Source organism: Phoca vitulina, unplaced genomic scaffold (genome assembly GCF_004348235.1).
Source record: "Phoca vitulina isolate PV1807 unplaced genomic scaffold, GSC_HSeal_1.0 scaffold69, whole genome shotgun sequence".
Lineage (NCBI taxonomy): Eukaryota > Metazoa > Chordata > Mammalia > Carnivora > Phocidae > Phoca > Phoca vitulina.
The window spans coordinates 5,397,690-5,422,072 of NW_022589772.1; the positions used below are offsets into that span (position 1 = coordinate 5,397,690).

General features: G+C 40.9%; 1 protein-coding gene across 1 annotated transcript in view; it reads left to right on the forward strand.

Moving 5' to 3' along the window:
* GUCY2F (guanylate cyclase 2F, retinal) overlaps positions 1–24,383 on the forward strand; it is an 89,627-nt gene that overhangs the window by 46,415 nt on the left and 18,829 nt on the right. Inside the window, exons 8-12 of the mRNA XM_032392820.1 lie at positions 9,971–10,147; positions 12,346–12,502; positions 17,747–17,896; positions 21,240–21,388; positions 23,689–23,852. Coding sequence (XP_032248711.1) covers positions 9,971–10,147; positions 12,346–12,502; positions 17,747–17,896; positions 21,240–21,388; positions 23,689–23,852 — 797 coding nt within the window. The remainder of the gene's footprint in view (positions 1–9,970; positions 10,148–12,345; positions 12,503–17,746; positions 17,897–21,239; positions 21,389–23,688; positions 23,853–24,383) is intronic.

Sequence of the window (24,383 nt, forward strand, 5' to 3'; positions counted from 1 at the left end):
CACAACTCTTTCATATTGCAAAACTGAAATTCTGTATCCATTAAACAACTCCCCTCACCCACCCCCCTCCAACTCCTTATAACCACCATTCTGTTTTCTGTTTCTGTGAATTTGACTACTTTAGCTATCTCATATGAGTAGAATCATAGAGCCTTTGTCTTTTTTGTGACTGGCTTATTTTATGTAGTATCATTGTGTTTTTAAAATAGATTTTTTATTCAGGTTTAATTAGATGTTCTATTCAATGAATTTTGACAGTTGCATACATCTCTGTAACCACTCCCCAAAACAAAATATAGAATCTGTCCATCATCCTAGAAAGTTCCATTTTCCTTCTCAGTCATTGCCCCTAGCCCAGAGGCAACTACTGTTCTGATTTCTGTCATCATAAATTAGTATTTTTTTCCGTTCTTAGATTTCATATAAATAAAATAATGCAGTATGTACTCTTACGTGTCTGGCTTTTCTCTCTCAACAGAGTACTTTTTAAGGTTAATTCATGTTTTTGAATGTAACACTAGTTCATTTTTTAAAATCACTGAGTAGTATTTCATTTTATAAATATATCACAATTTGTTTATCATTCTCCTGCTGATGAACATCTGGCTAGTTTCTAGTTTTTTGGTGTAATGAATAAGGCAACTATAATCTTTATTTAGTTGTGAAAAAGCACAAAATTAGCATTTTAACTTTTTTTTTTCTTCAAAGAATCAACTTTAACTCCAGGTATAGAATTTAGTGATTCATCACTTACATACAATACCCAGTGCTCATCACAACAAGTGCCCTCCTTAACTATTTTTAAATATACAGTTCAGTTCTGTTAAGTATAATCATATTGTTGTAAACAGATCTTCAGAACTTTTTTATCTTGCAAATCTGAAACTCTGTCTCCATTAAGCAATAACTCTCTTTTTCCCCTCCCTCCAATTCCTACTAACACCATTCTACTTTCTGTTTCTGTGAATGTGACTGCTCTAGACAACTTATATAAGTGGAATCATACAGCATTGGTGTTTTTGTGACTGACTTATTTCATGTAGCATAATGTCTTCAAGGTTCATCCTTGTGGTAACGTGTGACTGGATTTCCTTCCTTCTTAGGGCTGATCAATATTCCATTGTATGCTATTCACTCATTTCTTGATGGACATTTTGGTTGCTTCCCCTGCTTGGCTACTGTGAATAGTGCTCCTGTGACTATGGGTTTGCAGATATCTCTCTGAGACTCTGTTTTTAATTCATTGGGTATATACCCAGAACTGGGATTACTGTATCATATGGTAGCTCTATTTTTTAATTTTTTGAGGAATCATCATACAATTTCCCACAGTGGTTACACCATTTAATTACAATCCTCTCAACAGTACACAAGGCTTTTAATTTCTCCATATCTTTGCTAGTGCTTGTTATTTTCATTTTTTAAAAATTTTTTTGATAGTAGCCACCCTAGGGGGTGTGACATGATATCTCACTGTGGTTTTGATTTGCTCTTCTCTGATAATTAGTGATGTTGAGTATCTTTTAATAGGCAACTATAAATTTTTTAATTTTTTTTGTGAACATATATTTTTGTTTCTCTTGTGTAAATACTTAAAGAGCGGACTAACTGAAGGGTGCCTAGCTGGCTCAGTCGGTAGAGCATGCAACTCTTGGTCTCAGGATTGTGAACTTGAGCCCCGTGTTGGGTGTAGAGATCAGTTAAGAAAATAAAATCTTAAAAAAAAAAAAAAGAATAGACTAAATGAGTCATAGAACAGATACAAGTGTAACTTTATATAAAACATCCAAACAGTTCTTCTAATTGGTTATAACATTTTATACTACTATCAGAAATGTATGGATGTTCCATTTGTTCTAAATTCTCAGCAGCATCTTTTTGATATTTGCCTTTCTGGTGTGTGTGAAATGGTATCTTATTGTGGTTTTAATTTGCATTTTCTTGATGGCTAAAGTTGTTGAGCACCTTTTCATATGTTTATAACTTATTTGTGTATCTTCTTTTGTGAATTGCCCATTCAGATTTTTGCCATTTAATAAAAAACTGGGGTGTTTTTTGTCTTTTAATTTTTGAACTGTAGACATTCTTCGTGTATCCTGGATATAAACCTTTGGTCAGATACATGTTTTATAATATTTTTCCTCAGTCTGTGGCTTGTTTATTTTCTTAGTGGTATCTCTTGACGAGCAAAATTTTTAATTTTGAGGAAGGTCAATCTATTATTTTATTTTATTTTATTTTTATTTCATTTTATTGCCCATAAATCCTTGCCTATTCCAAGATTCTAGATTTAGGACTATGACCCATCTTGAATTAGTTTTTGTGTATAGACTGAGATAGTGAACAAGGTTCACTGTTTTTCCATAGAGAGATCCAGTGTTCCTACAGCAACTGCTTAAAAAAAGCTTTCCTTTCTCCACTGAGTTAGCTTCTCAATTTGGTAAAAATCAAATGACTATATATATGTAGGTATATTTTTGGACACTACTATGTTTCACAAACTCATTAATGTACTCTACTGCCAATATCACACTGCTTAATTATCATAGCTCTAGAGTAAGTCTTAAAGTCAAGTAGCGTAAACTCCTCCAACTTGTTATTTTTCAAGATTGTTTTGGATAGCGTCATTCATTTTAATTTTCAATAAATTCTAGAATTAGCTTCTTTTACTTAAGCAAAGGCTTCAGGAACTTTTGATAATAATTGTATGAATTTATAAACCAACTTAGCAACAATGGACATCTTAACAATACTGAATCTTCTAGTCCATTAATGTGGTATAGATCTTCATTTATTTAAGTTTTCTTTAATTTTTCTCATCAGTGTTTTGATGCTCTCACATTATATTGAGTAGAATTGGTGAAGAAAGACATCTTTGCCTTGCTCTTGACTCAAGAGGAAAATGATTTAATGTTTTACTATTGGGTTTGATGTTACCTGAAGGGTTTTTCACACGTCCCTATTTCTGATTTTCTGTGAAAATTTTTTTAATCATGAGGAGTTTTTTAAATATATTCTCTGACTGCCTTCAAAAGTTCATCTTTAGATTTCAGGTGTCTGACTATGATGTGTCTAGGTGTAGCTTTCTTTGTATTTAATCTGTTTGGGGTTCGCTGAACTTCTTGGATATTTAAGTTGATTTTCAAATGGCAGGAGTTTGAGTATTATGTTCCTAAGTTGTTTGTGTTTCTTCTTTTTGGGGTTCAGTGCAGTTTCTTCAATATTTAAATTGACGTCTTTCAACAAATTCAAGAGGTTTGGGGCCACCGTTTCTTATATTTTTTTCTTTTCCATTCTCTCTTGTATCCTTTTGAAACTGAAGTTTTGTATGTGCTAGACTGCTTGATATTGTCCCACAGATCCCTGAGACTCTACTCATTTTATCCCCAATCTTTTTTCTCTCTGTTGTTCAGATTAGTGTATTTTTTATTGCTCTTTCAAGTTCATTGACTTTTCTGTCATTTCCTAAGCCAATCTAGTGAATTTTATATTTTCTAGCTATAGAATTTCCATTTGATTCATATTTATAGTTTCTGTTTCTCTGCTGATATTCCCTATCTGTATATTCATTTTGCATATATTGTCTTTTAAGTCCTCAAATATATTTGGAATATCTGCTTTAAAGTTCTTTTCTGTTGGTTGCAACATCTATATCATCTCAGGGTTGATTTTTACTGACTGCTTTTATTTTTTTGAGTATAGGTCACATTTTCCTGTTTCTTTGCATATCTAAGGCTTTTTGGTTGATTGCTGAACATTATGAATGATACAATTTCTACCTTCAAGTCATGTCCAGTTTGGGGAATACAGTCTCACAAAACAAAAACAAAAACCACGAATTCTACCAATTTTAGTGTGTTTTTCAGGTTTACCTTTACCTCCATTTGTGTGTTTGGTCACTCTCCACTGCCTTCATGGTTTAAAAAATATTGGTCCATATGTTATGGGGGGTTTGGTCTATTTTGCTGATTTTCTCTTTTTCCCAGCAAAGTCCTTCGGCTAGGCTAAACCTGATCTTCAGCTTTTCCAAGGATTAGCAAATGTCCCCAGGGAAGAAAATGGCTGGCAACAATCTGCTTATCTCAGAAGGGCTCCTGCCCCTCTTAATTTCAGGTCCTTTTTTGTTTTGTTTTGTTTTGTTTATGCATATCTTTGTCATCTTTTAAAATATGATATTTTTGCAATTTATCTGGCTTTCTAATGTTGTGGTATTGGGAATGGTAGTCTGCCATGACTTACTATATCCTACATGGTATAGAAGTGCCTCTAATTGCTGTTAATATCAAGAAAAAGCTACTTAAAATGGTCTATTAGATCCTCTACGGTGTGACCCTGCCCTGCCTCTTCAGCCTTATCTCATACCACAATATTTCCCTTACCCTCTCTGCATCAGCCACACTGGCTTTTTTTCAGTCCTTGGATTGTGATATGCTCCTAGCACAGAGCCTTTTCACATGCTATTCCAATCTCTGGAATACTTTCCTCTCCCTTCTTTGCCTGGTTAATCCCACTTATCTTTTAGCTCCCAGCTCAATTGTCACTTACCAGGAACCCTCCCTCAACCTCTCTGATTGGTCAAAGCCCCAATTATACATACTTAGATTATGTATCTCTCCTTTATAGGACTTGTCAGAGTTGCAAGTTTACATTTCTTTTTTTTTTTTAAGATTTTATTTATTTATTTGACAGAGAGGGAGAGCGCAAGCACAAGCAGGGGGAGCAGCAGGCAGAGGGAGAAGGAGAAGCAGGCTCCCTGCTGAGCAAGGAGCCTGATGCAGGGCTCGATCCCAGAACCCCGGGATCATGACCTGAGCTGAAGGCAGGCGCTTAACCCACTGAGCCACCCAGGTGCCCTGCAAGTTTATATTTCTTTATGTAATTATTTAATTAAGAAGTCAGGGACCGTATAATATTTTGTTCACCCATTTGTCGCTAACCCTTACCTCAGGGCCTAACATATAGTAAGGTACTCAATACATGTTTGTTAAATTAATGAAGTGTTACTGGCAGGAAACATAGCATCAGGAATCTTCCACTAGTACCTGGTTAATATCTACTATATGACCATTGACCTCTGGTGGTAAAGAGTGAATAGACTGATACAAGGGTAGGAGGTCTTGAACAATAGCTCTCTACAACGAAACAAAACAAAATGAAATAGAGGAAGAAGACATAGCAGCCATTTAGTCCATGGAGGTAGAAAATCTTACTGCCAAAATAGGTACCAACGGCTGATATAGCAATGGCAGGCACTGATGTGGAGAATTAAATTTTCATAAGGGTCCATACCTAACACTAGGATAGTATTGCAGCTGCAGTGCAAGTAGGAATTATTCTGATGTTACAATGTCCCAGAAACATTGTCAAGCAGTTAAAGGCATCTTTAAGATAACTTAAGCTAATGCTTGGCTCAGGAGCAGGTTTCTCTGGTGATTGTATGCTTAAAGGTTTCATGTCAGATGCAGTACTAACAAACATTTTGGGAGACAGGACAATTTAACTCTTGAACATTTGATGATAACCACTTAGGGGCCTATTATTGAAGGGGTAAAGTACATGCCTATCCAGTAAATGTTCAGATGACCTTCTTGCTAAAAAAAGTGTTCCAGACATTCTCTTTTTCCTGGGGTTGTCTAAAATATCAGTAGGACATGACAGCATGTAGGTATCTACCTGGTTCCTATATGGGCTCTTATCTATTGGTTGTAGCTGAGGACATATGACTGTAATGATCTAGGGAAAACCTGGGCCTGAACTTTTTCCATGCTAGGGCTACTAATGTTAAGCTAGATTCTGTAACAAATAGACTCCCAAATATTTAATGTCTCAAACACAGCAGAAGTTTAGTTCTCATCCAAATAATAGTACAAGGTAGGTGTTCTTTGTTGGCAGGTGACTTCCTTCCAATATACGGATTCAGGGACCCAGGATATAACAATTTTATGGCCCTGCCATCTCCTAGGACCCTGTCATCATCTGCATTCATCTATACAAGTGAAAAATAACATGAAATGCATATATTTACTTCTTAAAAGCCTTAACCTAGAAATGGCATGTATTACTTCCTCTTACATTTCACTGCTTAAAATTCAGTCATATGGCTACACTTAGTTCCAAGGGAGGCTGTAAAATGTGGACTAGTTGTTTTCCCAATAAGAAAGGAAATAGATTTGTGTTGAATAGCTAACAGACATAACCACTTTGTATTCTGTCTTCCAAAAGAGGTTTAGAATCCCATAGTTTTGGCTGCTTGGTTCATAAGAGATGGCACAATAAAACCTTAATAGTAAGGGCCCACTTTGCTATGTGTGGGCTGAATTTCCATGTCCGCCTTAGCTGGTTTAAGCTGCATTGGACTAAGTGACTTGTAATGGGTGGCAGGCTTTTATGCTTAAAAGGCTGCTTTAATGGTCAATAGCTGCCATTCGCACCAGGGATAATTTAACCTCAGCTTGGATCACCCTGTTGGAGAAGTAGGTTCATATTCTAAGCCAGTGTATTCCATCTCAATAAATGTCCCACCATACTCCCAATGCTCAAAATAGAATAGTTTGTGATTTAATCCTTTCCTTTATTTTCCACATGAAGTATATATGTGTGTATATCTTTGTATATCTGTGTAAACATATTTATAGGTTAAGTTTCTATAATTAATAATTTATTACTGGTCAAATTCATCAGATATTTTTCTGTCTTCATCTTCATCTGACTTCTCTGGTATTTATAACATTTTCCTGAAATTCTTTCTGGCATTTACCTCAATTTCCTGAAACTCTTCCTGTGGTGTTCTTAATATTGTTCTAAATAGTCTTTTCTCCACTTTCTTGGCCTTATTTCTAAGTCTATTCAGGATGTTCTTTCTTTTCCATTTTTTAATTTTGATATTTCCCTCTTCTCTTTTTATTCTGTATGTTTTCTTTGGGCTATCTCATCTACTCCCATTAATTTCATGTACCATGCTTTGCATGCTTACAGTTCCCAAGTTTATTTATCCAGATCAGACTTCTTTCCTGAGCCCCAAACCCTGAATATCCAACTGTCTTTGGAATAGTTCCATCTTAATGTCTCACAGGCACCTCATTCTTAAGATGTCCCAAACTGAATTAATCAGCCTTCCCCACCACCAAAATTTTGTTTTCCCATCTGTCTTGGGGCAGATTCTCTAAAACCTGAGCCTGAGATGGAGTTTCTTATTCAAATTACTCGTTGAGAGAATGCTCCAAGAGAAAGGGAGTGAGGGAAGAAGGATAGGGCAGAAGTAATAGCTCAGCAAGTATGTGATCTCTGCTGGAGACTAGCTTCAGTATGATGTCATGGGAGAAATGCTAGAGTGCAAGTTATACCATGAGTCCCAGCTTGAGGCTAGGGAGTTAGACTTTTGTACCAACCCCAGGCAGTCAGTCATTGGCTAAGGTCTGTGGGAGGGACCTAACCTTTAAAGTAAGTTGGCTTCCATTTGGTTTGGGCTCTAGGACAATTTTCCCAAGAATGGGACAGCTGTGAGTTATCAGCCAACATTCACAGTGGCTGGGGAATGCACAGTAAAGGTGATATGGGTGGGACACCAACATATCCATTACTGCACCATCCCTGAATTCCTTATATTGGTGTGTGGCACTGCTATCTACCTAGGAATACCAGTAGAAATCTGGAAGTGATCATGGAGCCCTTTTCCCTCTCATCCCCTATTAAATAGTAAGAATAATAGGTAGCTGTTATTGAATGCCCATAATATAAATTTCAAATAGCATAGCAAGGTTCTCAAAGATGCTTGGGATGTGGTTCCTGTCTATCTCTCCAGCCTTGTGTCTCATCTTCCTTCCCTGCACTCTGTTCTGGCCACCCTAAACCTGTTGCAGTTTCCTCAACATAACATGCTCTCCCTCTCAGCCACTCCCACCCTGTAACCTTCACCTAGTCAACTCTTACTTGTCCATGACAGTCAAGACATTACCTCTTCAGGGAAGCCTTCTCTGATCCTTCAAGCTGAATAAATATCTGAGCTCCCCCAGCATGCCATCCTCCCTTCCATAAGAATACATTTCACAGTAAAATACAGCTGTCAGCTTACTTGTCTATCACCCCCAATTTGAATATGAGCTCTTTTAGGACAGTGATTTCATTTTGTTTAACTCTGCATCTCTAGCATACAGTCCAGTTCCTTGGACATTGTGGGCACACACTAAATGATTCTTGCATTAGTGAAAAAATTAATGATGCAAAGGGAAAATGTAGTCAAAATTCTAGATGTTTCTTCTGAAACAAATTTTGAAGATTTTGGCCTGATGTTTATGTAGGCTATTTATTTTAATAGATAAATATTCACAAATAGAAAATCTATTCCACCTTTCATAGTATGAAACTTCTTTATTCTTCCTGGCTCCCCAAGCTCCATTCTAGAGTCCCCAAAGAATCAGGAAGAAGGCCACAGCCCGAGCATTCACTTAATATACCAAGAGAGATCTCTCTCTAAAATCTCCCTCTTTGACCATTGCATTAATTTTCTATCACTGGCTATGATATTGTGATTTATAGTAAAAAATATATATTTGGTCTTCATCCATATTTCTAGCACAGAGCTCCTAAAACCCTTGGAATTTCCTAAGTGAGGAGGGTGGTAAAGGTGTCTTTTGTTATGTTATTGAGATTTTTGGATCATACCTAAGGATGGGAGCTGGTTGCCTGGGAACCAATCACTTGATTAGAAGGTTGGAGCTTTTCAGTCCCACCCACCACTGACTACTGGGGAGGGGAGAGGGGCTGAAGGTTGAATCAATCATGGATGACCAATGATTTAATCAATCATGTCTATGTAATGAAGCCTTCATAAAAACTTCAAAGGACAGAGTTTGGAGAACTTCTAGGTTGGTGAACATGTGGAGATTTGGGGAGAGTGGCATGCGTTCTGAGAGGGCATGTAAGCTCCACACCTTTCCCCCATACTTTGTCCTATGCGTCTCTTCCATCTGGCCATTCCTGAGTTATATCCTTTGATAATAAACTGGTCATCTAGTAAGTACAATGTTTCTAAGAGTTTTGTGAGCCACTCTAACAAATTAATTGAACCCAAGGTGAGGGGTGTTAGAACCTCCAATCTATAGCTGGTTTGTAAATGCCCAGGTGACTTGGGCTTGTGACTAGTGTCTGAAGTGTGTATGGGGGGAGGCAATCTTGTAGGACTGAACCCTTAACCTGTGGACTCTGATGCGATCTCCAGGTAGATAGTGTCAGAATTGAGTTGCATTATAGGACACCCAACTGGTGTTGGAAAATTGTTTGGTTATGTGGGGAACCCTTTCCCCCAACAGACACAGTGGAATTGGTGAGTAGAACCTTTATCACCATACCAAAATAGCACAAACATAGTGGCTTAAAACAACACCCATTTATTATCTCATTTTTCTGTAGATCAGAAGTCTAAGTGGGATCAGCTGGGTGCTCCACTTAGTGTCACATAAGGATGAAGTAAAGGTGTCAGTCACTCGGGGCTCTTATTTGGAGTCTCTGGGGGAAAATCACTTCTAGGCACAGTCAGGTTGTCAGCAGAATTTAGTTCTGTTCAGCTATAGGACTGAAGTCCTCATTTCCTTGCTGGCTGTTAGCTGAGAGCTGTTCCCAACTTCTGGAGGCTCCCCACAGTCCTTGGCTTGTAGCCTCCTTCCTCTCTCTTCAAAGCCAACAACGGAGTGTTAAGTCCTCACACTCTGAATCTCTCTGACTTCCTCTCTTCCCTCCTCTTCTGATTTAAAGGCTCATGTAATCAGATTAGGCCTACCTGCATAATCTCCCTTTTGCCATATAACATAACAATCACAGGACTAACATTAGGGACTGGAGATCATGCAGGCCAAGATTCAGCTTTTCACAGCAAGCAGTCATAGGAAGGATGAAGAGAAGGGTATGTGCCCTCAACTCTGGTCCCCAGTTGTGACAGGACAGTTGTGACTTTCCTCTCTCCCTCTGTTTCCAGATGAAGGAACTGCGTCATGAGAATATTAACCCTTTATTGGGTTTCCTCTATGATTCAGGGATGTTTGCCATTGTGACAGAATTCTGTTCCAGAAGGAGCCTAGAAGACATATTGACAAATCAGGATGTGAAACTTGACTGGATGTTTAAATCGTCACTTCTGCTCGATCTCATCAAGGTTAATGGAAAGACTGAGGAAATCTTGGATTTTCCCTATAGATTAGAATTTAAATGTTTTGGGATATTTTATTTTCCTTGGATCATTGTGATGATCTCATTCTTCTACCTTCCTTCCCAAGGTCTGCCCCCACCCCTTCTCATAGTCCCTTTGTCCATATCTGTTATTAAGGTACTGATATAAAAGGGACTTACTTGACCCACCCCTTCCCCCAATTTGAGGGCCAGATTTGTCCTTACTTTCTGTTGCCATTGAGCACTCTTTGCCTTAAGCAACCCTTTCTTCCATCCCATTTCTCTGCTTTCTGGATGTGGGAAAGTGTTCATTCCCAGATCTTTTGGTGCTGCTTAACCTCAAATCCTGGTTTTCACCTTCTAAAAGGTGGTTCAGTCTAGAACTAGGTGATAGGTCTTTGCACAGCATAAGTGTAGATATGTAACTCGGCATGACCAGAAAGCCAAAAGATCATAGGGTCTATCAGGCAGCACTTTCATTCTCTGAGGCAGGGACTATTGAAAGTCAAGGGGGTTCATGGATGCATCTATAGATGGGCTTTAGTGGAGTCCATGAACTCCTGGAAATAATATGCAAATTGTGTCTATGTGCATTTTTATGGGACTGAACTGGTTAAGCAATGACTTGTTGAGCTTCTTGCATATTGACCATAGTCTTGATCTTTATAGTGTGGCCTAACCCTTTTCAAGGTAGCTTTATAGACATTATCTCATTCCAATTCTCCATAAAATAAGTATGATTAGCCTCCTTTTACAGAGGCTCAGAGAAGCTAAATGAAGTACACTTTGTTATATAGTGTCTGCCATACATAGTAAGTGCTCAATAAATATTTATCGGCCAACTATTAAGCGGCAGAGCTGATGATAGAATTCAAATCTCCTGATTTCAATTCTAGTACTCTTTCCACTCAACCTGTAAGCAAGGTCCCATGAGTTAAGGGAGAAGCTTCTAAATGACAGACCTCTCAGGCCCATGATGAATGAAACCCAAACATTAGACAACCCCTGGGGGAAATCTCACCCACTGCAGACTCATCTTGGAAGTACTGGGGAGTGCAGACTTTCTGAGAGCACAAGATGTAAAGCATACAAATACAAAGGGGTGTCAGGGTGCAAAATAGAGCCAGATACTTAAAAAGGCTCAGCATAAAAAGTTCTGAGATGATTGCACCAGAACATGAATTTTATTTATATGTGAATAAGTAAACCCATCTGATAGAGTCCTCATAGATCACATTTGAATGTCATATAAAGTTGCCAAACAAGCTGCAAAGATCAACAGTATTCAGCTTTCTTCTTTTTAATTACAAAAATAATGTATTAAATTAAATTTAAAAATCAAAAGATATAAATATATATGGGAAAAATATTGACATTTACTCAACCCTCTTTCATATCCTCCCCCAGAGTTAATCACTGCTGACAATTTGGTGATTAACCTTGCAATTCATTTCATGTGTGTTTACATACATTCTAGATTTAGTTTTGTACCTTTCTATTTTTCACTTACTTTATGGCTTAAAGATGATTCCATGTTAGTATACAGAGATCTATTTTATTATTTTTAACTGCTGCAGAATATTCCATAGTTTGGATGTACCAAAATTTGGGCAGTCCCTTCTTGACAGATATTTATTGTATTTTTAATTATATAATATTATAAAGCGGAGCTGCCTTGAGCATTCTTGTGTATGTCTCCTTGTGCAGATGTACAAGCATTTCTTTAGAGGAGAAGCAGAATCCCTAGGTCACAGGGTATGCATGCTTTCAATTTTGATATCTACTGCCAAATTGCCCACCAAAAAGGATGTACCAATTTCCATTCCTGCCAACAGTGGATGGAAGTTGAGTTAGACCTTTTTGGGAGAAAATCAGAATCTTCCAATTCTTGGAAATTATATATGTATGGATCCATCCTATGTTTGAAATGTTAATAAATCTCCCAATAGCATACAATTCTCTATACACACAAGATACAATTCTTCATCAAAAGCATAAAATTTTAGAGCTGGAAGGGACCTGGAAGTAATTCTTGTCAAAGTTTTGCTTTGCCTGCATATAAGAAAAAAGAGACTGAATTCTGGACCATAATAGCTCATGCCATTAACAAGCTCAGAAACTGGCTCTAAAAGCACAAAATAGTTAAATAAGTTACTAAATAAATCCTGTTTGTATCATCTGCAGGGCATGAAGTACTTACACCACAGAGAGTTTGCTCATGGGAGGTTGAAATCTCGGAACTGTGTGGTAGATGGGCGTTTTGTACTAAAAGTGACAGATTACGGCTTTAATGACATCTTGGAAACGCTAAGACTCTCCCAAGAGGAACCTTCTGCAGAAGGTAAGCAATGTATTTATACCCTTCTGATGCACACAAGGTAACTCCAAAATTCAAATGAGAATATGCACTGAATTAAAGCCTCAGGCTGATTCAACTCCCCACTTTTGTTGAAAATTCAGCCTCATTTCCAAGCCAAAGGAGTTGAATGAAGTCTGCAGGCTGTAATCTCAGCACAGCCTACGCTTCAGAACAAAGCCGGTGCAATAATGTTGAGTTCCTGCTGTGGCAGGATTAGGCTGTATTGTTTGGAGACCCCAGGAGTCTCTGGAGGAACTTGCTGAGCGATAGGCACACAGTAGGTGCTCAATAAATACTTGTCAGATTGAATGGAAGGTAATTTGGTAGCTGGACCCCCACAAAGCCCATTCTGGAATGGGATGTCCCTAGAGCCTACCCTCACTGTCTCCGTCAGAGAGAAAGAAGCAAGGAGGGGGATCCCAGCAAGTAAATACTCTATGGGTTGCGCGGGATGGCTTCAGACAGAACTGTGTCCTTCTAGTAAATAAGTAGGCAGGCCTGTAAAGCGCATTTGGTGTTTTCTGTCTTCTATTAAGTGCCCTAGTGACAGCACCAAACAATGCCTGTAGGGGTCGTAACAGATCAAAGAAATGGGAGAAATCTGAGATGGGGAATTGGGAGTGGGTGAGTGAGAAATAGGAGGAAATGAGTTGACAGAAGAGAGGAAGGAAGAAAAAGAAAGAGTAAGAAGGAGAGAGAATGAATAGAGTTAAATACATAGAGGAAATTTGGGCATTAAAAAATTTAACCAGCATTGCCAGGGTGAAGAAAAAAGAGTGACACAAAAACACAGAGAACCAGACAACCCAAAAAAGACAGACAGAGGGACAGATCGAAATTACAACATATATTCTTAAAAGAATCTTTGGCAGTGTAAGTTTTAAAACTGCCGACGTGAGAGAAACAAAGACTGAAAGACACAGAGAAGCACGTGCACAGATACAGACAAGACCGCCCAGCCGTCAGTGGCAGCATCAGTATGGTGCGCAGGGATGGGTTGAATGTTAGGGAGGCATCTAGTCCAACTCTCTCATTTTACAGATGAGATAAGTGAGGCTCAAGATTTTCCCAAGTCCTACAGCTACTTAGCAGCAGTTCCAGAAATTCAATTCAGGTCTTTTGAAGACTGGCCCCTATATGCAGCTAAATTACAACTTATAATAACATTTTCGTTTCTCTGCCTATCCATGCTTTGGAGGACGTGAAGCTCCCGGTAATCACAATAAAAACCATTCTCTCTTTCTCTCTCTCTTTTCTCCCTCTCTCTTTCTGTGGACCTGTTCTTGTTGCCAACTTAGTCTTATGGTTATTGTTTGGCTAATTCCAATTTGAAAGCTTGGAGTAGTTGCCTGGTATTATGGCTAGGATGTTGGGGACAGCAGCTGCAGATTGGCAAGTACTTAGCTTCCTGTCAAGATGAGTCATCTACAAAAGATAAAACACAATGCCCAACTTCCCAGAGTTCCCCTTAATTCACAGGTTGGCAACTTGCAAACTTAAGAAACTCTGGTTTTAGAGTGGGGAAAGGATGGGGGGTGGGGGGAAGTGCGTGTGCGTGCGTGCGTGCGTGTGTGTGTGTGTGTGTGTACCCTGTCTGTGTCTTTCTCTGTCTCTCCTTCTTACTGTTTCATTTCACTCTCCAAATTGCAATGGCAGTCTGGATCTCAATCCATTCTTCACACACCGCAGCCAGAGGGAGTTCTCTCAACTGCAAATCTGATCATGTTAGAGCTGTGCCAAAATTCACTGAATGGCTTCCCATTGCTCTTAGGATAAAGTTCAAATTCCTTTACATGGCTTATGAGCCCTGTGTGGTTTGGGCCTTGTGGACCTCTCGTGCTTAATCAACTCCCCCTCCATCTCTGGGCTCTAGCAGTGCTGAACTCCTTCCAGTTGTTTATTTACCCCAGGCTCTCTCTTACTCCCAGACCCTCACACACGCTGTGCCCATTCCTTGGGACACTCTTCCTTTCCCACTCTGTTATAAACTCCTCTGAGTCTGGCTAGATTCTATTCCTTCTTCAGGGCTCAACTTAAATACCACTGATTCAACAAGAGACTTTCCATGACCCCCTCTGCTCAGCTAAGTTTCCCTCTTTATGATCCTTAGGGCTTTGAACTTTGTTGTAATACCATACTTTGTTGGTATTACGTGTTTAATTAGCTGCCTTCTCTCCCAACTCAACCTATAAGCTCTGCAAAGGCAAGAAACATGTTTGCCTCGCTCAGTGCCTTTCACTGTACCTGGCAGAATAAATGTTTGGTGAATCGATGAATGGATGAAATAAAATGAAATAAGGAAACTTGCTGCTTCCTCCATAGATGACAGGGCTAATAGAATCTTATAATTGCGAGCCTCTTGCAGATCATCTGGCTCAACTTCTGTTTTACAGATGGGGAAGCTGAGGTTCAGTAAGGTGAGCGACTTAGTGACCAAGCTAAGATTTTGAACCTCGGTCTCTTGACTTTCAGCTCTCTGTTCTTTTGCGCTTCACCGCACTGGCTCTCCACAATTGATTCTTATCACCACAGCAAGGCTCAGAGTTAGTACTGGCATCAGTAGATGCTAAACAAGCCAAAGTAATTTTTCTAGTTTTCCTAAGAGTTCAAGTCTAATGGTAGGTAGTGGCTCTTACTTGGCTCTAGAGTGGGGATGGGGAAATGGGGGTGGGTTGTAAGTGTATTCATTACTGTCCACTTTCAATTACATAAGTATAGCACAGATAAAGCCTCATTTTAGCCATTAACAACACACATGTAAGTGCTCTTTGAAAATACTCTTTGGTAATGATTGTATTTAATCACCCAGCTTTTTACTGGAGAGTTCTGTCCTTTTTTCCCTTCTTGTGCTTTTAAATGTATAGGAAAGAGGATGGCAGAAGAAACAGCTGCATTTTTCTTGCTGCGAGATAACCCTCCTGCCCTCCTCCTCCAAACCATATCAAAAATGTATTCCTGAAATCCCACAGTCAGAAATGCATTCCTTTGACCAAAGTAACATTCAGTCTCTTTGGGAGTTCTTTGCAAATATAAGTCCTCCTAGGCAAGAAGACATAAAGGCAAAACCACTATAGTGACTATATCAGAGACTTTCATGGGGGCGGGAGAGTGGGGGGTGTGTGTGTGTGACAAAGGCTGGGGACACCTGGAGGACAAGGAGGGAAGATGAGTACATGATTGGGGGTAAGGCTAGAATTCCCTATTCCACCATTTTGATCAGGATTGGCTTAAAATAGGAATTTCCAGGGTGAGTTTCTCTTTCCTGGGTTTCACTCACACACCAAAATAATCTCTGACCTTTCCATCCTCCTTCCTGCTTCACAGGAGCTTGTCCCCTGGGCTCCCTTCCCAATACCTCAAAATTAACAAGATGAAAAGGTAGCCAGCACTTTTCCCCCACTACCCCCACTCTCAGCAGACTCTTCTCCAGCCTTCCTTTCTGGACTTCAACCCCTTGTTTACTCCAGACCTTTTCCCGCCAAGGAGCACATTGAGTCCATCCCCAGCCCTGTTACTACCTTCTCCATTATAGCCTTCCTGTGTATCTGGTTCCCTGTCCTGCTGCTGCCGCCCCCACCCCCATTCAGGCCCCTTTCACCTCGCCTTGGGCTCTTACTGTAATAACTTCCTAACTGGTCTCCCTGACTCCAGCCTCTCTCCTTCAATCCAGCTTGTGCAGGTTGCCAGATTAATCTAACGAATACAGCTTTCATCAAATCCCTCTCCAGCTCCTGCACCCCTACTGCCTTTTGTATTCACTCCAAATGCCTTCATTTGGCTCTCAGGGCCTCTCACCTTCTGCCCTCATTCTTCTAGCCACCCTCCCTCCCCCACTTCATCAACCCCATTTCTCATTTCTCATTATTCCTTAACAGAGCCCTTCTCTTCAGCCAAGCTAATCTGCTTACCACCACCCCCATCTGCAATTTGCTCCTTTCTACTTCTTGTTCTTTTGCACGTACTGTTCTTTCTCCCTGCAAAGCCCTTACCCTCTCAGCTCTAGGAAACAGCATCCTTGACCTTTTTAACAAGATCCTTTAAGATCTAACTTTTCCAGGAAGCCTTCCTGGATTAATTTGATCAGCTCAGTTTTCTCTCTCTCTCTCTCTCTCTCCTTTTTTTTTTTTTTTTTTTTTTTTAGTTTGAGCCTCATGGAATTGTCATTATTCAACCATTTTTACCCATAGAAATGGCAATTTCATATGATTCCATGTAAAATGCTCCCTCCCACTTTTGACTACTCCATTTATATTACTAATGTGTGAATGTGTTATTTATTTATTTATTTATTTATTTATTTATTTATTTATTTAAGAGATAGAGAGAGAGAGAGGCACATGAGTGGGGAGAGGGGCAGAGGGAGAGGGAGAGAATCTCAAGCAGACTCCACGCTGAGCACGGAGTCTGATGGGGGTGGGGGGTGGGGGGCTCGATCTCATGACCCCGAGATCACGACCTGAGCTGAAACCAAGAGTCAGACGCTCAACTGAGCCACCCAGGTGCCCCACTGTGTATTTCTTTATATATTACTTAAATAGCCCTGCCATGTATTGCAGTTAGGGGGTTCACATGTCTGTGTTGCCCATTGCTCTGTGAACTCTACAAGGGCAGAGGCAAGGTCTAATTCATCTCTAGTGCCATCCCTGCACCTAGTGTAGTGCCCAGTACATAGTAGACCCTCAATAAATATTTGTAGAACTGACTTGAAGGAATTGTTGCATTTTCTTGCTCTGTGAGGAATAGAGGAGGCCTGGAGATCCTCTAATCCTCTTAGAGAAGACCTGGAGAAAGCAACTTGTGAATCCCTGAGCCCCAGCACAATCAAATTACCAGACACATATAGATCTCAGCAAATAGCAAATCCATGGCAACCAGAGTGGCTGTGCACTTGCCTTTCCCTGGAAGCCTGCCAATTGCTACTTGCAGGCTCAAGAGAGCAAGAAAGCAAGTGCCAGATAGTTTTTCTACTTTGAGCTTCTCTGTCCTGCCCCACACCTCCGCTCTATCTGCCTTCATGGTCCTGGAGTGGGGAGAGTAGTATGCTTTCTCTGTGTGCAATTTCTTAGATTCATAGATTTGGACCCTGGGCGGGGGGCACTAGCATGCCAGTCTGTCTAATAAAAATATAAAGCAGTCAATGAAACAGCACCCTTGGAACCCTTGAGGGCATTGCAAACACTGTCAGTTAATCCTCCCTGCATTCATTACACAATGCTTTCTTTTCAGAGTTGCTATGGACGGCCCCTGAACTATTGAGAGCCCCAAAGGGCAGCAGGTTAGGTTCTTTTGCAGGAGACGTCTATAGCTTTGCCATCATCATGCAAGAAGTGATGGTCCGGGGCACCCCATTCTGCATGATGGATCTGCCTGCCAAAGGTAAGCGGGAGGTGAAAAAAGGCCACTAGGGGCCCATCATGACCCAGATCATCAGCCTAACCCAGGCGGTTGTAATTTGCTGGAAGAGTGAACACAGTTATGTGTTTGTGCTAACTGCCTGCTAGTCTGCAAATAGCCCGTGTTGTGTGCAGGTGGGACTTAGAACTAAACAGATTTAGGCATTTTGAAGAAGTTTCCCAACCCAAGAAGTTGGCCCTTTCCAAACTGGAACATTAGCCAAGAACCTACAGGACCTATGTTGGACTTTTTTTTTTTTTTTTTTTTTTTTTTTAGCAGCCTCCTCTACTTTGAGACACTCCCTGTCAGGTGTTTCAGTACCCCTCATGATGCGCCTGGATGGCAAGGTCCTTCCATACTTTCCCTATGACATGCCATAAGCTTTCATCCTCATTTTTCATCAAAATGATTGCCTATCAGGCACAATCCATCAAGGAATGGTAAAATCAGTGGGCAAAAGTTTGAGGGGAAACAGGATATTTGCATAATCTAAGAGTATGAACCCACTAGATATGTAGTAATTATAAGTGGAAAAATAATAAATTTACTAGGGGAGGATGATCCTGCAGACACCACCTTAACCAAGTGATCAAGGCACACTGTCATCATGTACCCCCTGACATAATGCACTGAGAAGGGCACAATGTCACCTTTGTGGAATTTTTGCCAAAAAATGCATAACAATCTACCCAGGAGAAAACATCAGACACATCCCAAATGAGAGACATTCTGCAAAATAATTGGCCAATATTTATCAAAAGTCATGAAAGACAGGGACAGAATGAAGAAACATCACAGACTGAAGGAGACAGAGACACGATAATTAAATGCAATATGGGGTCTTGAATTGGATTGTGGGACAGAAAAGGAATATTAGGAATAAAATTGATGAAATTCAAATAAAGACTAGAACAGTAGTAATAGTAATGTACCAATAGTAATGTACCAACCATTGTACTATGGTTATATAAGCTATTAACATTAGAAGAAGCTGAGTGAAGGGTATACAGGCAATTATTATACAAGTTTTATAACTTTTCTGGAAGTCTAACTTTATTTCAGAATAAAAAAATAAAAAATACAAACAAAACAAAACAAAGAAACCCAAAATACTTAGCTATCTTTTGCCCCCACTCAGAGTCCCATATCACTCCTCTACTCAGAACTCCCTAACTGTTCCCCATCACTTGTCAATGAAGCCCAGATTCCTCACGTGACATACAAGGCTCTTTGAAATCTGCCCCTAGCCACCTCTCTAAGCTTATGTTCTGTTACTCCCTACACTCCAGCTAAACCACATGACTGAAAGTACCATGGTCTCTCTTACCTCTGTGCCTTCAAGAGAGCTGTTCATAGTCCTTGGAATGCCCTCACCTTCTCCCCACTTTGCCTCATCCAATTTTTGTCACCTCCTCTGGAAAGCCTTCTCTGACCTCTTCAGTGTGGGCCAGGTGCCCCCTCTGTGCTTACCTGTGTGGAATATCTGCTAGAACACATATTGTTGGTCCCTGTATAGCTCCTCCATTGAACTCTAAGCTCCTCAAGGGCATGAATTCTGCTGGGCCTAAATGGAGAGGTAACCCGTTCAACTCAGTGGTGTTCTGATAAAAAGATAAGGACTCCCTTTACCAGAGAGTGGATGAGGGCAGTCACTCTCCAAGGGGTTGGTTCACATGGAATCTATTACACTGAGAGCAGGGCACTGCAATGGAGAAACCATTACTGGTATGGGTCAACCTGGGTTGAAGGAGCAGAGGTGCAATATCAGAAGGAGCTGAGAGGTCAGAGGCAACAACCTCCCCTTCTTTCATGGAGACAAGGGGGCACTTACTATGGTATGAAGCAGCACTGTTGGAGTGTTACAGCCAATATAGGGGTGGGAAGGGCACACTGGTGGGGCAAGCAAGGTTTGGTGCCTGTTGGAGTTGGGGCTGTGGGGAGGGGGTTAGGGATAAGAAATGAGCTGAAGAGATAGGGCTTAGATTTTACCCTGTGTGTTATGAGAAGTCGTGAAAGGGTTTTAAGCAAGAAAGTGACATGGCCAAATTTGTGTGTGTGGTTTTTTTTTTTTTTTTTTTTTTGGTTCGTGTTTTAAGAATAGATTTATCTATTTAAATTTAAATTTAAATTTAAAAATAAATTTAAGAAGAATAGAAGGCTAGGCTGGAAGCAGAGAGAACAGTTTGAGGTCCAGTGTGGGTTGCTGAGGACATTGAAGGCTAACTATTTCCTCCTACTTCCAGGGAGTTTTCACTCTTTGTCAGTCTGCCTGATCTGGACTTCTCAGTCACTAATGGCTTTTGGGTCTGAATAGGGAGTTTTGGAACTCCCAGTTGAAGTCTGAGGCATTTGGAAGCTGGACAATGTAGTAGATTGAGACTGCCTGGGGTCAAATTCAAATTCTGTCACTTGCTAGCCATGTGACTTTGTTTTGTTTTTGTTTTTTTAAAAAAGATTTTATTTATTTATTTGACAGAGAAAGACAGCGAGAGAGGGAACACACGCAGGAGGAGTGGGAGAGGAAGAAGCAGGCTTCCTGCCGAGCAGGGAGCCCGATGCGGGGCTTGATCCCAGGACCCTGGGATTATGACCTGAGCTGAAGGCAGACGCTTAACAACTGAGCCACCCAGGCACCCCTAGCTAGCCATGTGACTTTGAACAATTTACTTTCTCTCTGTTCCTCATTTTCACCTTCTGTAAAGTAAAAATAAGGGCTCCTACCTCATCTGTTTGTAGTGAGAACCTAATGAAAGAATGCATTCAAAGTCCTTAGCCCATAGTCTGATACATGGTAAATGTTCCACTGAAAGTGAAGTTCAAGGACAAGCAGTTAGGAGGATCCAGATGAGGTCTTGAACTATTTATTGGAGTTCTTAATCCTCTTTCCTAGGGGCCAGGCAGGGCTCACAGCGTGCATCTGGGCTGGGCCTGGGCCTTCAGGGAGGGCTAAGTGGGTCTACTGTGGGGATTGGAAAGTTTAGATGATTTGGAGGTAGGTGAAGGGAGCCAGATCATTGGAGGTGTAGTGTTAGAATTGACATCAGATAGGACACATCTAAAACCTAAAACCTAAAAGCAGGATAAAGCTGTGCCTAAATGATACTACTGGCCCAACTGATTTTCTTGTCCCCTCCTCAATTGACTAATACTTCCTTTGCTCAGAAACAATTTACATTCAAGCCACTTGAGGAAAAAGCAAAGGAGATGGCCTTTCTGTGATTTTTTCCCTGGTTAACCTCTTTCTTTGCTAAAACTCAATGATCTTTGTCAAATCTTGGTGCTCTTTCTATGATTTGTACAACTTTCTCTTCTTACTCCCGGACAGAAATCATAGACAGACTTAAGAAGCCTCCTCCTGTGTACAGACCAGTGGTTGCTCCTGAGTATGCCCCTCCAGAATGTCTCCAGCTGATGAAGCAGTGCTGGGCTGAAGCTGCAGAACAGCGACCAACTTTTGATGAAATATTTAATCAGGTAAGGACTCTGTGAATCTTAGCACTGCCCAGAAGTCATCCTAAAGCCAGCCTACTGAAAACTAACTCCTTGGGTTCTCATCATATTGTGAAAGGAAGCTCTTGCAAGAGAAAAAAAAAATCACTCCTCTTGGGGAGGAAGCATTGGGGTGGCTACTTGGAGGCCTTGGATACTGGAGCATCCCCAGCACATCCTCCAAGAGCGCAATAGTTGATTTTAATGTGCTTCTGTATATGAACCTCTGTTCCAGACCATCCCCAACCTGACCTAACCAACCTTTCAGAAATAGAATTGAACCACTGGGCACTTGCAAGGCAATGGCATTGAGACTGTTAAAAATGGGTATCATAGAATAGATGCAGGTCCTCATAGAGCCATGCTTGCTTTGGAGATCCCAGAGAACTCTGCTGAGTATACCATTGAAGTGATGCCAGGTGGTTTTGAGGGGTTAGGAAAGACATAGGGTCTTCGAAAGATGCTCATGACTGAAGAAAGTGCAAACGGGGAGTACAAAAGCAGGAGATTTTTTAGGTTCCTAGAGAACTACTTGAGGCAATAGAGTGCACAAAAAATGGTAAACTCTCTCCTTAAGATACTAAATTTCTGAAGAGGCTAATTTTTTCCCTAGAGTTGGGGATAGAAAGGGGGAAATGAGGAAAAGGCAGAGAGAGCCCTGCTAAGGGGAGCTAGGGTGCAGTTCTTATGTTGGAACACGCAGCTTAGGGCTTTGTTGAAACTACAGGATACCAAAATTGAGGGTGCTCTCTGTGAGTGCTGTGTCAGCTCTGGTGGAGAGGCTTTTGAGCCTGGCTGGAGTACAGCACTGAGATGCTTTGTGAGTGGCAGGCATCTGAGGCGGAAAAAAGAAGGAGTTGGGTTGAAAGCCCGAGGGGCCCTCCATATGTAGTCATCCATGTCCCCAACTAACAATGCCTCCATTAGCCTGGCTGGGTTTCTTGAGGACACTCAAACAGGTATTCAATAGTATGGAAAAGGCAAAGGACCATGAAGGTCACATTTCTGAAAACTTTCCATGAGGCAAGAGAAAAAGCATTTGCCCTTGTGTTGATGCTAGAGATGTTATTTCAGAAGGCAGCAGAGAAGCTGGTGATAGATAGAAGGAGTGCACATTGTACAGCCTTCAAACAGACATTGGTGGGGCTGCCTTCACTGAAATGCTTTGGTGGAAGTTTAAATTGTCTGAAAGACCAGGATAGTCTGCGCACTCCCTGCAGCTAATAAAACTTAAACGGGAAGAGGAGGAGAGGGAGGCTCCCTGGGTTAGGCAATAGGGGAGCCTTAAACATCTGAGAGGTTATTACTGAGCAGGTAATACTGAGATTACCTGCAGGACCTTGGTAGACATGTCGATGTGGACCAGGCTCAGAAGAAAACTCCTGGTATCAGCTTTGGGGCATTGAGTGCTAAGGGGAGCATGTGTGGCCCAGCTGCGTAAGAAGGTTCATTGGGACAAGATTCCTAGATGTCTGCTCAGCAAAACTACCACCAGTCTTTTTATTGTTGTAAACACAGCCTTGTGCATGCTGAACACATCAGCAAGGAGGGGCTACCCCCTCGTGATTCCAGTGCTATGCCAAGCTCCCTGTCTCTGTAGATGGACAGGGCCTCAGGAGGGCACATTAAAAATCTGTGGCATGCAGCCACCTCTAAAGGATCAGGGCATAGAATGGGGCAAGACCAGTTGAATTTCTACATGAGCCTGACTGACATGAAGGGTAGGTGCTAGACCACATCATTATTCCTGGACTTCCATGGTAAGATGGTAAGAAATAGGGGTAGATCTAACCATGTAGATCTTGGGTCATATTTAAGAGGTCAAGGAACCATCCACTGTCCGAGAACTGGTAACACAGTGGCATTAGAAGTCAGGATGACTTCGTAGGTTGATTATCCAGAAGGGTAAAACAGTACTCTCCTGCCCTCTCTCCCCTTATTCCACTCACAAATGGCCTGGGCTCAAGACCAGATCCTATTGCCTTTGAAGTGGCTACTACTCATGTGAAAGCATCTGAGAGCTGGAGAATCCTTCCCAGAGCACCTTTGCTCGGACTTCAAAGAGCCAGAAGGGTAGGGGGAAGAGCCACTCAGGGAAAAAGAGCCCTGTGAATGGGCCAGGGTAACAATGAGGTTGAGTGGTGACTTTTCCTATTTATATCTAGGTTTACTTCTTGTGCCCTGGCATTTTAGAGGAAGGGATTTGTGATAAGGGGTCCTACTCTATCATCTCTGAGTTTGGAGAGTAAAAATTCCCCTGGCTCCTTGTTCTGTTTTACTTCCAGTTTAAGACTTTCAATAAAGGGAAGAAGACCAATATCATTGATTCCATGCTTCGAATGTTGGAGCAATATTCTAGCAACTTGGAAGATTTGATTCGGGAACGGACTGAAGAGCTGGAAATTGAAAAACAGAAAACGGAAAAGCTTCTAACACAGATGCTACCACCGTATGTGTGAACACCTGAGGAGTGTGAATCCTTGTAACAGTGTGTTCTATTAAAAATAGAAAAAAAAATTACCCATCAACTAACTGTTCCCTCCCCCTGTCCTGCACCCTCTCTTTTCCCAGTAGGCTTGAGTCACAACTTCAAATCAAAGATGAATTGGAAACCAAGGAAGTAGAGCACACCTTCCTAATTTCCCACTACCTGTGGAGCATGCTGGTCATTTAAGTTTTTGGTGCTTCAGTTTTTCTATGTGTCACTTCATGACTTTGCCTGGAAGCTGACCAATTAAAAGGAGTCAGTTCTTTGAGCTCCTAGAGGACAGTAGCAGAGTTGTTTTTCTAGGTTTTTCCTTCCTTAGTTCAAAGCCTTACCTGTTGATACTGTTTCCAAAATTTCCAAGGCACCTGATCATGTTGTAACATGATCTTCTAGGAGATAATTGGGGAAACTGGTCTCATGCAAAGCAACCACCTGGGATCATTCCCTGAGTGAAGGGACAGCTGAGGAAGAAGGAAAGCTGAAAAATCTCGA